Source organism: Felis catus, chromosome C2 (assembly GCF_018350175.1).
Source record: "Felis catus isolate Fca126 chromosome C2, F.catus_Fca126_mat1.0, whole genome shotgun sequence".
Lineage (NCBI taxonomy): Eukaryota > Metazoa > Chordata > Mammalia > Carnivora > Felidae > Felis > Felis catus.
The window spans coordinates 82,860,039-82,873,817 of NC_058376.1; the positions used below are offsets into that span (position 1 = coordinate 82,860,039).

Consider the following 13,779-nt stretch of genomic DNA (forward strand, 5'->3'; position numbering starts at 1 on the left):
TAGTTATATTCTACCCTCTTTTTTTCTGGACAAACTCCTCTTCCTCTAGGTCCCATTTACTGCAAAATTCTCCCGACTTACCTAGGCATTAAGGCTCCACATTAAGGATCCCAGGGTAGCTTCTTCACACTCCAGTATGGTATTGGTAACAATATATCACCTTTGTTTTCTTTTCCATTAAATAAGCTTTTTGAGGATAGGGTTTGGCTTTTTTCCCTCATGTTTGTATCCCTACAAACTAAAATAATGTCCAATGCAGAATAAAAGACTCCATTGATATTTGTTGCTGAATGAATGACTGAAAGCGAAAGGTTAAGAGTCATTATGAAAATTTTACCCTAGGGGCACCTGGGTGGCGCAGTCGGTTAAGCGTCCGACTTCAGCCAGGTCACGATCTCGCGGTCCAGTTCAAGCCCCGCGTCGGGCTCTGGGTTGATGGCTCAGAGCCTGGAGCCTGTTTCCGATTCTGTGTCTCCCTCTCTCTCTGCCCCTCCCCCATTCATGCTCTGTCTCTCTCTGTCCCAAAAATAAATAAACGTTGAAAAAAAAAATTTAATAAAAAAAAAGAAAATTTTACCCTAAAGCACAATCACTGATTTGCCAAAGAATTATCCTTTTATTTAGAGTGTTTTGCAGTTTACAAATCATTTTTTAAGTAGACTCCACACCCAACATGGGGTTCAGACTCACAACCCTGAGGTAAAGAGTTGCATGCTCCAGAGCCAGCCAGGCACCCCTAAAAATCACTTTCTAATTTATCTTTGTATCACCACCATTGCATATCAGAGAAAGCAATTACCATATTCCCATTTTACAGATAACAGAGGCTCATCAGACATGCTGATTTGCCCAGTACTACAGAAAATTCCATTAAAGGGGTATGACAGGTAGGTCTACTGACTCTCAGTACTTTAACTTTTAATACAGGTTTTATACAGGCTGCCAAATAGGAACAGAAAGAAGATAATAGAGACACTAATCCAAAGTTGCTACTCTCCAGCTACTCAAAACCTTGGACTACGATAGCGTCCACAAGTTTCCAAGGCTACAGAGACAGATTTGGAGTCAAACAAATTTAGATTCCCATCCTGGCTCCACCACTTACTATGTGATCTTGGATAAATTGGGTGAATCTCTTTCCAAACTTTATATCCCTCACCAAAACACGGAGATAATTCCTACCCCTTAGAGCTTTGTGAGGTATCTGAGGTATATAGAACGATTATTCTTTCAACATTTATAGACCTATTAAGTGCCAGGCACTGCTTGCAAACTAAACCTACAGAAAGTGTTGGTTAGCTAGCTATGATTATCTGGCAGGGCCATATGTTCTTCTGCACTGCATCCACAGGGGTCCGAGCCCCAATTGGCAGCATAGCTATATTCATACCAACCCCACAAAGATCAAAAGTGATTACATCCCAGGAAGGAGGCCACTCCTTTATCCCACTGCTACACTAAGAGGAAAAGTCAGGGTCAAGCTTTCTTACATCCAGTTTCTGCAAAGATAGCCCAGTAGATGTGAACATGACTAAACCTCTCCAATAGAAGCCTTCCAAGAGGCACAGAGGATCACAGGAGATAAAAATGTCCCTGGCTGTTCAGTCACAGACATGCAGCTCTTTGTCTGTGCCTGGGAGCTATACACCTCAAGGTCACCAGACAGGAGACAGACGGTTGCTCAGATCAAGGCTCATGTAGCCTCTCTGGAGGGCATCGCTTCAGAAGATCAAGTCGTACTTCTGGCAGGCATGCCCCTAGAGGATGAGGCTACCCTAGATCAGTGTGGACTGAAGGCTCTGACCACCCTGGAAGTAGCTGGCCACATGCTTGGAGGTAAAGTCCATGGTCTCCTGGCCCATGTTGGGAAAGTAAGAGAGCAGACTTCCAAAGTGGTCAAACAGGAGAAAAAGAAGACAAGCCGAGCCAAGCATTGGATGCAGTACAACCAGAGCTTAGTCAATATTGTGCCCCCCTTTGGCAAGAAGGGCCCAATGCCAAGTCTTAAATCCATTGTAATCCTGGCTTTCCCCAATAAAGCCACAGAGTCCAGTCAAAAAAGAAAAAATGTGTATATACATATACATACATATATATACATACACATACACATATATATATCCCTTTCATTTAGCAGCAGAGAAGTTAGAAAGTAAGGCCGACTCTGCTGCTTCTTAGAACAGGGATTCTTCACCCAAAGTCAGTGAATGATGGGCTTGAGGTGGATGTGCACTGGCAGGGTGGGAGTGGGGGTGGGGATGGGATACACAGCCCCTCAGAAAGTTATTTGTAACAGTTTGTATCAAAATATTATTTGTAACAGTATTAAAATGTATTAAATGTATTAAATTTTGGTATTAAAATCTTCCTAGAAGGACAATCCATTGCACTTATCAGCTTCTTAGGGGTCCATGCCCCTAAAGATGAATCACTATTTTAGGATGATTAAGAAAGAGGGGAAAAAGGCATGGAGTTTAATTTGTTCCATTCAGGGCAGCTTCCCTGCTAGCCTCGGCTCAGAGTTGCTATAAACAATGCCTTTTCACATCCACTCCCCACCCCGGTCTGGCCTCTGGCCACAACACCCCAGAAAACAGACATAGAGGGACCTCAGGGATAAAGGTCTTTATTCAACAAAGTTATCTCACTCAGTAACAAAATAACAGGAGGTACCAATTCCCCCAAAGGTCTAGAGCAGTGCACATGCCTGACAACAGGAAGCATGGCCCGCTGGCCTATCAGTAGCAGCTCAGAGTCCCTGGTAGCTGCTTAGAGGTCATAGTTGGGGTTCTTCCGAAGGATAACAAAACCTTCCAGAATGGGGGTGACAGGAAGAAATTCCTCAGTGGCCAATTCTGCCCGCTCCCCGTGGGCCAACAATACTGGGGTTGTGTGTGTCTGGAACCCTGTGATAGTCTTAGGCTTGCCAGCCTGGCCCACCACATCCACTGCCTGTAGGGTGAGAAAATTGAAATGGGGGTGTAGCAGATGGGAGTGTGCACATGGGAGTGCAATAACAACCCAGTGCCCATACCAGTTTCAGAGAAACAGGTACGTGTGCGTTCCCCAAGTTCTAGAGCCCTCCCGTCTGTTCAACCCCTCACCTGGCCCACACGGACCGACACCGGCAGTGGCCGCAGCTCCTCATCGAATGTAACCAGCATTCGGGGCTGCATGGCAGCCACCAGCCCATACAATACATAATGTGATTTGCCTAGGATGACTGAGAGAAGAACACAGGACAAACAGTCAGAGGCATCAAGGCAGGCCTGGCCTGAACCCTGGGACTCCACTCCAACCCTGACTCTCTAATCCCTCAGTCGTTCAGCTGAACCAACACTCCTCCCCTCATATACCCCTACTACAAACCAGAGATGCCCCCACCTTACTCTACCACAGCCTTCAGACTTGATCATCAATTTCCCCCAGTCACTTTGGAGCAGAAACTGGGATCAGCTCTTCATCCTTGAAAACAATCTCTTTGAGCCAGATCAAAACTGTGGGAGATGAGCTCCATAAGGCCCATCACAGGCCCAAAGAACATTGGGACCCAGAATGGTACAGAGCTAATTTGGAGTCTTGCTCCTAAATTATAAGGTGGCTCTGGTAAGGGTGGAGACAGGGTCATGTGCCACTGTATGAGACTCTTGACAGGAACTCACTGTTACGGACATCCAGGAAAGAGACAAGCACAGTAAGCAGCCCCGCCACTGCCACTTGACTCATAAGCTGCCGGTCACTGTGGTAGGGACAGAGGGTGAGTGTGCCCTTCCCTAAATGTGTCAGGCCCTGGGGGAAAAAAAACAACAACAGAGAGAGAAGTGAAGGTCACATCTGAGGAGACATCACCTAACCTGGCCATATAGAAAGACCCCAACTCATTCATACACTCCCTCCCGGGTGAACTCAAAGTCCCCTGAGGCCATTCACTACATGTCCCCCTTCCATCACCACGGATACCTCCCTTGGCACACTTTAAGGAAAACAGTTCTATTCTTTACCTGTGCCAAGCGCACCATAAAGAGGTTGTTGGGGTCCTTGGCATGATACTGGGCTAACTGGCGCAGCATTGCAGCCAGACGGGCATTATTGGTACCTGGAAATGTTAACCATTACAGAGTTGAAAAATGGGCCTCAAACATTCCCTCAAGCTACTTCTTTTGCTGACCTTTTTCTGATACTCACCACTGCCCACCATGCCCATGGCAAAAATGGAGTTGTAGGAAACTTCTGGGTCAGCATCATGGGAGAATTTGCTTAGGGTATCCAGGATGTTGAGTCGTGGATTTGAAACAGAGATTAGAGCCAGTGCTAAAGGCACAGCCCGTCGGAGTGTTGGCTCCCCATATCTCAGCTGGTGATAAAAGAGAGTAACAAGAGCATCACAGAAAGCAGTACAAACTCAGTTATAGGAAGAGACTTGATAGGTAATAGAGGCCTTTATCAAATATTACAGAAAGGGCATAGCAAAAAGACTATTTCTCAACCAGGAGAAAGGAGAAAACCCGTCAGCAAAGTCTCCTCTGGGGAACTCCAAGCACCAAAACCAGCAGATATTCCAATCTCCTCCATGTGATACTCACCAGGTGGCCGAAGGTTCGTAATGCCATCTCTGCTCCAATCTCCTCCCCCATAGCAATAAGGGCAATCCCCAGCACAGCCACTCCCTGCAGTTGAAGAGGCACCAGAATCCAGTAAGCTCAGGGAACAAAAAGCTCACCCTTGACTCAAGTTCCATGTAAGAAAAAAAAACTGTCCTGTGGGGGCACACCCTGACCCTTATGTATAGAACCCTGCTTAATGCCTGTCTCAATACACAGCACCACCCACAGGGTCTGTAAAACAAACCCAAACCCAGCTCCTCTGCACAGGTATCTTTTCTCAGAGCCTGACTCAGAGAGTGCCCAGTTGCGCACAGAACCTGATGTGCTCCCATGTCGGCAGGGGCTTCCTTCTTGTCCTTGTCCTTCTTTTCCTTCTTGTCCTTGTCTTCCTCTTTTTCCTTGGAGTCAAAGTGTTCACTACAAATGTGGAGCAGCTGCTGCACCTTCAGTACATTCCCAGAGCCTGCAGCATGGTGGTAAGGGTGAGAAAGAGTAGAAAGGAGAAGGCAGCAAAGAAAAGTTTATTCCAGTAATAGAAGTTAAGAATCCAAAAGCAAACCAGAGAAAGAGGGCGCCTGGGTGGCTCAGTCAGTTAAGCCTCTGACTCTTGATTTGGGCTCATGTCGTGATCTTACGGTTGTGACTGAGCGCTACATGGGGATCAGTGCTAACAGCATGGAGCTTGCCTGGGATTCTCCCTCTCCCTCTCTCTGCTGCTCCCCTATGCACATGCACATATTCCCTCTCTCTCAGGATAAATAAACTTAAAAATAAACAAATAAATAAATAAAGGACTACTGAGAAAGGAAAAAAAGTCTGAAAAAAGGTCCAAGAGAGAAGTAAGGAGTCACTGGAGAGGCACAAAGACACAGACCTGCATAGGCACACACATCCACTAATGTGTTGGCAAAACTGCGGAATGGCTCTGACACAACCTCCAGCGCAGCCAGGATTGCCTCGATGGCCTCACCCTTCCCTACAGGACAAATTCAAGGAGTCAAGAGGACACTTCCTTCCATTCAGCACAGCCTAACACATAAGACCTCTGCTGTATCCAGTTACTGTCAGCCTTTGCCCAGAGAGATATCCCCTCACCCAAGTGGTTGAGGCCCAGTCCAAGAGGAAGCCAACGGGCATAGGTGTCCTTGAGCTCAGTCTCTGATTTCTCCATGATGGTCTGAAGGATAGTGGAAGTAACATCTCCATTGCAGGATCCCACTGCTATCATTCCACAGGCTAGAGCTGTCACACCTGCCACCTAGAAACAGGAGAATCAGTATTATATACGTAAGTTATTAAAGTAGCTGTATACCTACCTCAATTCAAGATAGCCAATTCCTTCAGGCCACTGTGACCACACTAGGTAGTGATCCCTTTCTGATGGCATGTCAAAATAACAAGAGCAACCATTCACTGAATGTTTATGATTTATCAGCCACGTCAACTGCTCTGTACGCTATTAACATTTAATTCTCATAACCCCATGAAACAGGTCCTACTACTGTTATTCTTTCATTGACGAAGAAAATGTAACCTAAAGAGATTCGGTAACATGTCCAAAATCACACTGCTTATAAGCAGAGGCGGCAAGATTTGAACTGAGGTCTTTCTGACTAAAGCTATGCTTTTAGCCACCATATTAAATTTATCTATTACTAATATGACTCTCCACAACTAAGAAAACTTAAGGTTGGCCAATGACTAAAACAATGAATGAGAATCAGCCACCCCAAGCTGGATTAAGCTACTCCCCACTCTAGCCGAGTACTTCCTCATGGACCTCAAGGGCTGGAACTCAATACCAAAATGTTACTTACCTCTTTAACCTCAACACCACCTGGGTGGAACCACCAGTTCCAAGAGATTTCATTGAAGTGACACATATCAGCCCCATAAACACGTGTGTGTGCGTGCACACTCACACACACACACACACACACACACACACACACACATACACAGTTTTCATTACTTATCACAGAGTGGTAGGACACAGAGCACCTTCCCTACCTCCCCTAAAAGTCCAACAGCCTCTCCTCACCTCCATACTAGACTTGGAATCTCCCATCACAGGGAGCAGCAGTGTTAGCACATCTTCACGATTGGAGCCAGCGTAAGCCAAGCCTAGCCTGCAAAAGCAAGGGAAAGGCAGTCCCCGATACACAACCAAGGATAGGACAAAGAAGGAACAAAAAGAGGACTGGTCATTTATTCATCATTTCAACAGTCACCAAGAGCCAAATACTCAACAGATATGGTGGTAGTCTTGGCAAAACAAAGATGAAAAGGACCCAGTTCCTGTCTTCACAAAGCTTACAGGCTAAGTACTACCAGAAGAAGCAAGAAGCCTTACCCAAAAATGGAACCAAGTCTCATAGTGTTGCTGTTGTGGAGAACATAGTCTGAGAGCAGTGCTAGTGCGGGGTCACATTCATTCCGGACTCCAGAGTTCACAATGCCACAGGCCAGAAGGGCTCCTGACTGCAAAATGCAAATAGATTCTTCACTCAGGCTACTGTACCTTCCTCACCACAAAGGATACAACATGGACTTCATTGTAGCTTCCACCTTAACTGGAGTTGAAAACAGAGAGATCTTACCAGTGAAAGGGAGGCCTTGAGGCCCTAGAACATGGTAGGAGAATGTCCCCATTATCAGGCTATGCCCAGACCAACCTTGATGTAGTCCTCAGAGGAGTACAAGTACTTGTCAATCTGCGTGAGGCCACCATCCACATCCCACAGCAGAATCATGCCAAGGGACGCAGCTGCACTCAACATTCCTACACCAAGGAAAAATCTATCAATCTCAAAATGATCCTACCCTAAGAAAATTGTTACAAAGAGCTCTCTAAAAAACTGCGCTGGGGACCCATCACATTAACACATGAACCTAGAAGGACAAAAGAAGCGACCAAAGCAAAACAAAGATAAAGTAGGCATAAGGTTATACCATGGTCTTTGTTCTTGTAAAGCCATTTGTTGCCATCATCAGTCAGCAGCTTGTCCTGACCAAAGGCTGCATTCACAAAGCCATTCACAAAAGAAGAGGCCAGGTTCATGCGGGCAGAGTCCACTTGAGAGCCACTGCCCCCAAATCCTGCACAGGAGGGAAATGAAAGGAAAGGTAGAAAGGTTTAGAGTAGCACAATAAAGGAACACAGCATGGTGGCTGGTCTCTGGCTCTGAACCGGCCCCTTAGAATCCTCTGTCTATGCCCCCAACAGTGACCTGGAAAAAAGGTTATGTAGGAACTCTTAGCTCTAAGGGATAAATACATTGGACCAAGCCACCACTCCAAATACAAGGTTCATAATTAAGAATCCTCCAGTCCTGGGGTGCCTGGGTGACTCAGCTAACCAGTTAAGCATCTGACTCTTGGTTTCAGCTCAAGTCATGATTTCACAGTTCATGAGTTTGAGCCCCACATCAGGCTCTGTGCTGATAGCATGGAGCCTGCTTGGGATTCTGTCTCCCTCTCTCTCTGCCCCTCCCTTGCTTGCTCTTTTTGTAAGAAAGAAAAAAAAAAGAAAAGAAAAAAGAAAGAAGCATTTAAAAATAATAATTCTCCAGTCCTCACACACATGGAGATGGCTACTCACTGTTGTTCTCTAGATGGGTTTTATAGATGTCATCAGGCACCTTGGGCTCCATAATATCCAGCTGAAGAGAAGTCAGAGGGTCACAACTGTTCCCCCACTACTCCCCCAGCTGTCCCCTTCTGCTTTCCCACTGAATAGCAATTCTAACCAATGAGAATCTAGTTAAAGTTATAGTCAGGGAGGTGAAATGACGAGTAGAACCACAACCAAAAAAAAAGCCTTGATGGAAAAGGGCAAAGGGTCTCACCTCCCGAGCTAATGCCAAGAAGTTGCTGTTGAGCTGCACATTGGACATGATCTCTGTCAGGTCCTCATACTCCTCCACGTCTTCACTAAGCTCCAGAAACACCCCATGACGGCCAAGCATGAATGCCATCTGCTTCTGTACTACCCTGTGGAAGAGAGCCATCATATCAGCTCAGCCCTAGTCCACTAAGGGGACTGAAAAGCCCCTCCAGCCTTAACCAGAAACTACAAATCCCAGCTCTTCATACAAATGCCCCATCCATGAGCTCATGTCTTCCTTTGCCAACTTCCTCTCTACATACACGTCCTTGCAGGAGGTGAAGATATCTTCTACCAGCTCCATGTCATTGAGCATCAATGCCAATCTCAGAGCTTCAGGAAAACGACTGAACTTTCGGAACACACCCAAAGCACAGCGCAGTAGTGCAGAATTCTCAGGCTCGGGCACATAATTCACACAGCTACAGAGATAGAAATAACAAAGGAGTCAGGAAGTTCTGGAACGTTCATTTACCCCATTTAATTCACTTATCCAAAATAAATACTAAATGCCTACTGTATCCCAGGCATTATGCTACATGCTAGACTACTAAAGAGACATAAGTCTCTGTCCTCAAGAAGCTCACAGACATCAACAAATCAACAGCAGCCCGATGCTAAAGATGCTTTGAGAGAACAGAGAAATCACAACTGAGAGAGAAATACTGGGGAGGGGAGGCCTACTACCCATCCCTACCATGTTCACTTACCTGGTAAGATAGAGGCAGACCTTGGCATATGCATTCTCATCAATGTCCTTCTCCAGCATGTCTACCTGCTCAATTTCCATGAGCAGGTCACAGGCCTCGTGCTCCGCGTTGTGGGCCATGTTGTAGGGGACGATCTCCTTCACCAGGGTCAGCAGTGGCTCCCGTTGTGTCTTTTCCGCGTCATCTAGTTCCTGCCACTCCTTAGCCACTTCCCCTGCGAGATGCCTATGGATAGGCCCAGACCATTAAGGGGGCACAACTTCACAGGAAGCATTTCTATGGTTCAAGGAATTCAGTATTTGGGAAATGCAATACACAGGTACTCCAAGACAGAACTCAGAATTGTGTCTCAAAACGCTTTTAGATTCTCAAGAAAGAAAGGTCTTACCTCACATACTCATGACCCCATGATGCCAATTCCTCTTGGGAGCCCACCAGCCGATACTTGAGACACTCACGTTCCCCACTCATGGTCATAGCCAGAACAGAGATGATGTCAGCAGCAAAACGCTACAAAGAAACCAGTGCTTTAAAGTCAAGTCCAGGGTGAGGGTAGTGGGACATTATGGAGTCAAGGCTAAGGTCACTATCTCTCCAATTAAGTTGTAACTCTTCACCAATCTCTGTATTAGAAATTTACATACTTTATATCTAAGCTAAGGCTCCAGATAAGCCTAAGGTTAGTGTTGCTATCTCCCTTTTAAACCAACATGGCTGAAGAATGATAACAAGGAGAGAATGGAAAAAGATGGAGGCTCTAAAGTTTATTCTAGCTGCAATAATGAACTATTAAAAGGTTTTAAGAAGAAAAGATTTTCACAATCTAGAAAGACCATTGTGGCTGCTATACGAAAGACAAACTGTGTAAGTCACGAACAAAAGGAAGGCAGCCAGTTAGACGGCTGCAGTTGTCTAGGTGAGAACTGAAGATTTCCTGGATTAGGGTTGTTTCATTAGACAGAGAAGTGACTCAACGAGGGGTTTATTTTAGAAATAAAACAAGTGAATGTACATGGGATATGAAGGAAACAGAAAGATCAAAGTTAAATATAAGTTAAAAATAGATCATGAGGGGTGCCTCTCAGTCAGTAGAGCATGTGACTCTTGATCTCAGAGTTGTGAGTTTGAGACCCACCCTGGGCCCAGAGAGTACTCTAAAGAAAAACAACAGATCATGAAAAAGAAATCCCAAGATCCACCATAAATGACAGAAAACAGTGTATTCTGAGAAGGCAATCCTCCTGTCAGCTTTTATCCCAGTAAAAAACATACTGGCATGATCAACCGTGTTCAACTAGCTCAGATCTCAGGTCCCTTAGGCTTCCTGTGACTCACCATGAGCCCCATGGTCTAGATGAAAAGGAATTCCTAAGCTAGACCTCCACCAGCTTCTGAAACCGTTTTACCTTATTCTCCCCAGGGGGCATGTTCTCATAGATTTCCTTCAGTTTGCCATAGTGTGGACGCAGAAATTTGAGAGGCTTGGGCACTGAAGTCATGGAAGTTGTAGAAGATCGGATTTGCCTCCGCAGTTCCTCGAGGGCTGGTCGGTACAGAGATGTGTCCTTCTCCTGCTCAGGAGATGTTAGGGCTCAGACAAGAAGAAGCCACATCTCTCAAGTCAAACACAGGTGTTTACCAACTCCCCTAGGAAAGTGACTGTCTTATTCATCTGTGATTCCCCAACTCCCTGCTCACTGCCTGGTACAAAAACAAATGATCCCAGTTGAGAGTTTGTAGTAAGCTACACAATCTTCCAAATATCCTTTGTAATTCTCCTCGCTCACAACATCACCATAACGCTAACCCTAAACAGTCCATCTTTCCCTATACCTCACATAGAAATTGTTGCCCCAAAATGGAATGAAGCAACATGCAGCAAAGATCCAAATATGTACCCACTCGTGTCAACATCATGACTCACCCCCAGTCGTTCCACGAGCATCTCCAGTTCATCCTGAAGTTGTTTGTCCTCCTCAGACTGAAGGGTTGGGGGAAGAAGTTCATCAAGAGAAGGAATCCCAAACACATCCTCCTCCCATTCACCCTGGGGCAGGTAGAGAGTGAACCTGCCTCCTTAGGAGGGACCAGGTGGACACGAAAAGAGAGGAGGAATGGCACTCTGGCTGGAAGGCAGGAAAGAAGGCAACCTGGCTTCTGGGCCAGGCTGCGTGAATGTAGTGCTAAAAAATAGGGGTGACATGACCTCCCCGGGCCCACCTCACAAGTCGGTGGTGAGTACTGGTGACGTCGGCGAAGGCGACACAGCGCGGAATGGAGGATGAGGGGCAGAGAGGCTGAGCGCCAGGAGTCCCGAGGGTCGCCCCATCCGCCCTCTCCCAGACGCTGCGGGGCCGTTGGGAGTCGGGCCCAAGGCCTGCGGAGCCGCCGTGACTCAGCCCCGCGGCCTCCTCCGCCTGCTCCCAGGGCTGCGCCTCACCAGCTCCTGCTCTTTGTCCTTGTCGCCAGCATCCCGCCGCTCCTTGCCGCCCGGCTTCTCGTCCGCGATGCCCGGTGCCGTCGCCGGAGGCTGCTGAGGCTGCAGCGGAGCCTTATCCCGGCCACCCTCCTCCATCTCCACGGCCACTACCGGCCTGCTGCGCGCGCACCGCTCGCACCGCCCCGTTTCCCATACGGCCTTGCGCGGGTGGCCCACAGAGCTCCTCCTCCTGAGCCAGCAGGCGACCGGAAACGCCGCTACAACCCACTCACCCCCGCGGCGTGGGAGTCCCAGCCCTCGGACCCCGCCCACGGAAGTCGCTCGAAAACTACAATTTCCAGCCCCCAGTGCGTCTTAGGCGCGGCCTGGGTTTGGACCGGGAGTTTTCTGAACGCCACGCGACTGCGGTCTTCGATCCGGGCCAGCTAGCTGTGGTAGGAGCTGAACAAGTTGAGAGCCGAAGAGACCTTTCATAGGTCTCCTCATAGCGGTGTGAATAGTACACATAGTGACACCCCAGTTGGCTCCGTAGTGGGACAGACGGACGAGATTCTTCAAATCCCGCCCTGTGTGAAATCTGTAATCTGTATCTACTGCCTCCCCACACACCCACACCATGGCGGAATATTAACCTCATAACATTCTCCCCCCGGTTGAAGGAGAGTGCTCTAATATTACCTTAAGAATACGATAAATCTTAAATCCACCTGTGGAGCCATTTCGAGTAGAAATCAATAAATATAGCCCTGTACTCCAATGCTAAATTCTGGAACTAAAACCAGATCAAGACAAGGTCTTTGCGCAAACTTCAGTCAGTCTTTTGGTCTATCCTCTCTCTGTAACGATTTGGAAGGCGTGCGAAGGTCACTGTTTATGTCAGGAGTGGTTTTGAATGATACATGACGTTCTCACAGCCTTTTGAATTTGGTAAGGTTATGTCCATTTTACAGAAGAAATCATATAGTAAGTAGTAGAATCAGGATTTGAACCTTGATCATTCAGTCTTCCAAGCTGGTAATTATTTCAAGCAAACCTCCATGTTTCTTCTTCTTCTTGGACCACGTGTATGCATCTAGAAGGTGAAAGAAGAGGAAGCCCCCTTCATCTGGTGGGAACACTTACCATTTGGCCTGGGGTCTTTATTCTGGGTTCTGGGGCATTAAAGAATGCAGAAAATGTTTGTTTAAAAAAAAAAAAAAAAACATCTAGCACAGTGTGGCTAGCTCTGAAAGAATGTTGGCTGAATATTTGTATAGATATAAATGTAAAGATCTGAAGCCTATTTTAAAACCTATTGCTTTCTTCACTCAGTGGTTGGATTCTGGGGATGACCTTCCATTTCCATCACCAATGACTAGCTCTGGTCTGCTGAACGAAGTTGGGCAGTCCATAGCTGTTCTGCCTAGTCTATCTGTGGCTTCAAGATGTCCATACATTGCCATGCTTTCTTCAGTCATTTGTAGACGTATTTCTCCTAAATCTCTCCTTTTTCCATGACTTCCTTCTATCAGATCTCAGATTTTGTCTTTTATACCAGTCACATCCCAACCAGTACCTTAGAGGAGATGGGGTGATACACACAAAGCACAGGCCATTAGTGGCTAGTGCCTCCAGATGAAAAGTAAATGGATGTTTATTGTACTATGTTTCAACTTTTTTATAGGTTTGAAATGTTTCAAAATAAAAAGTTGTAGGGGGCAGGGGGAAGGGGGTAAGAGAACATAAGCTTTAGAGAGCAACAGACCTGGTATTTAAAACCACATTCTGCCCTTCACTAGCTGTGATACTTAGGCAAGCTCTCTAACCTCTCTCAGACAGGTTTCTGTCTCCATGAAATGTGGGTAATAAAGTATCTCCCTTGTAAGCTGTGTGTTGAAAATGAAATAAGACAATGTATATAAAGTGCCTAGCTGGGTGCCTGGCAACTGGAAAGGAGCCAATTGTCATTTTCCAACTACCTCAAATCTTCAAGACTGAAATAAACATGGTTGTCCCCTGCTCCCCACTTCCAACTACACAAGCCCCCAATCCTCTCTAGCCAAGTATAAATGTCTGCCAATTATTTCCAAGGCCCCGTGATAATATTGATGTCCTGCCTCAAACTTCTTTTCCGTCAAATTGCCCTCTTAGAAACACTCC

At 46.5% G+C, this 13,779-nt stretch overlaps 2 protein-coding genes across 2 annotated transcripts; one reads left to right on the plus strand and one right to left on the minus strand.

Moving 5' to 3' along the window:
• The first annotated feature begins 1,060 nt into the window (after positions 1–1,060).
• On the plus strand, positions 1,061–2,620 carry LOC123380053 (ubiquitin-like protein FUBI). Its single transcript, XM_045037322.1, has 2 exons — positions 1,061–2,015; positions 2,591–2,620. The coding sequence occupies exons 1-2, from the start codon at positions 1,614–1,616 to the stop codon at positions 2,618–2,620; spliced, it is 432 nt and encodes a 143-aa protein (XP_044893257.1). The 5' UTR covers positions 1,061–1,613.
• On the minus strand, positions 2,611–11,822 carry PSMD2 (proteasome 26S subunit ubiquitin receptor, non-ATPase 2). Its single transcript, XM_006936226.4, has 21 exons — positions 11,641–11,822; positions 11,125–11,181; positions 10,607–10,771; positions 9,589–9,710; positions 9,201–9,425; positions 8,754–8,912; positions 8,453–8,597; positions 8,206–8,266; positions 7,557–7,703; positions 7,280–7,386; positions 6,958–7,085; positions 6,646–6,733; positions 5,700–5,862; positions 5,479–5,580; positions 4,922–5,067; positions 4,584–4,667; positions 4,186–4,354; positions 4,002–4,096; positions 3,663–3,789; positions 3,105–3,223; positions 2,611–2,952 (listed from the first exon to the last, which is right to left on the minus strand). The coding sequence occupies exons 1-21, from the start codon at positions 11,773–11,775 to the stop codon at positions 2,770–2,772; spliced, it is 2,727 nt and encodes a 908-aa protein (XP_006936288.2). The 5' UTR covers positions 11,776–11,822; the 3' UTR covers positions 2,611–2,769.
• Positions 11,823–13,779: the final 1,957 nt, after the last annotated feature.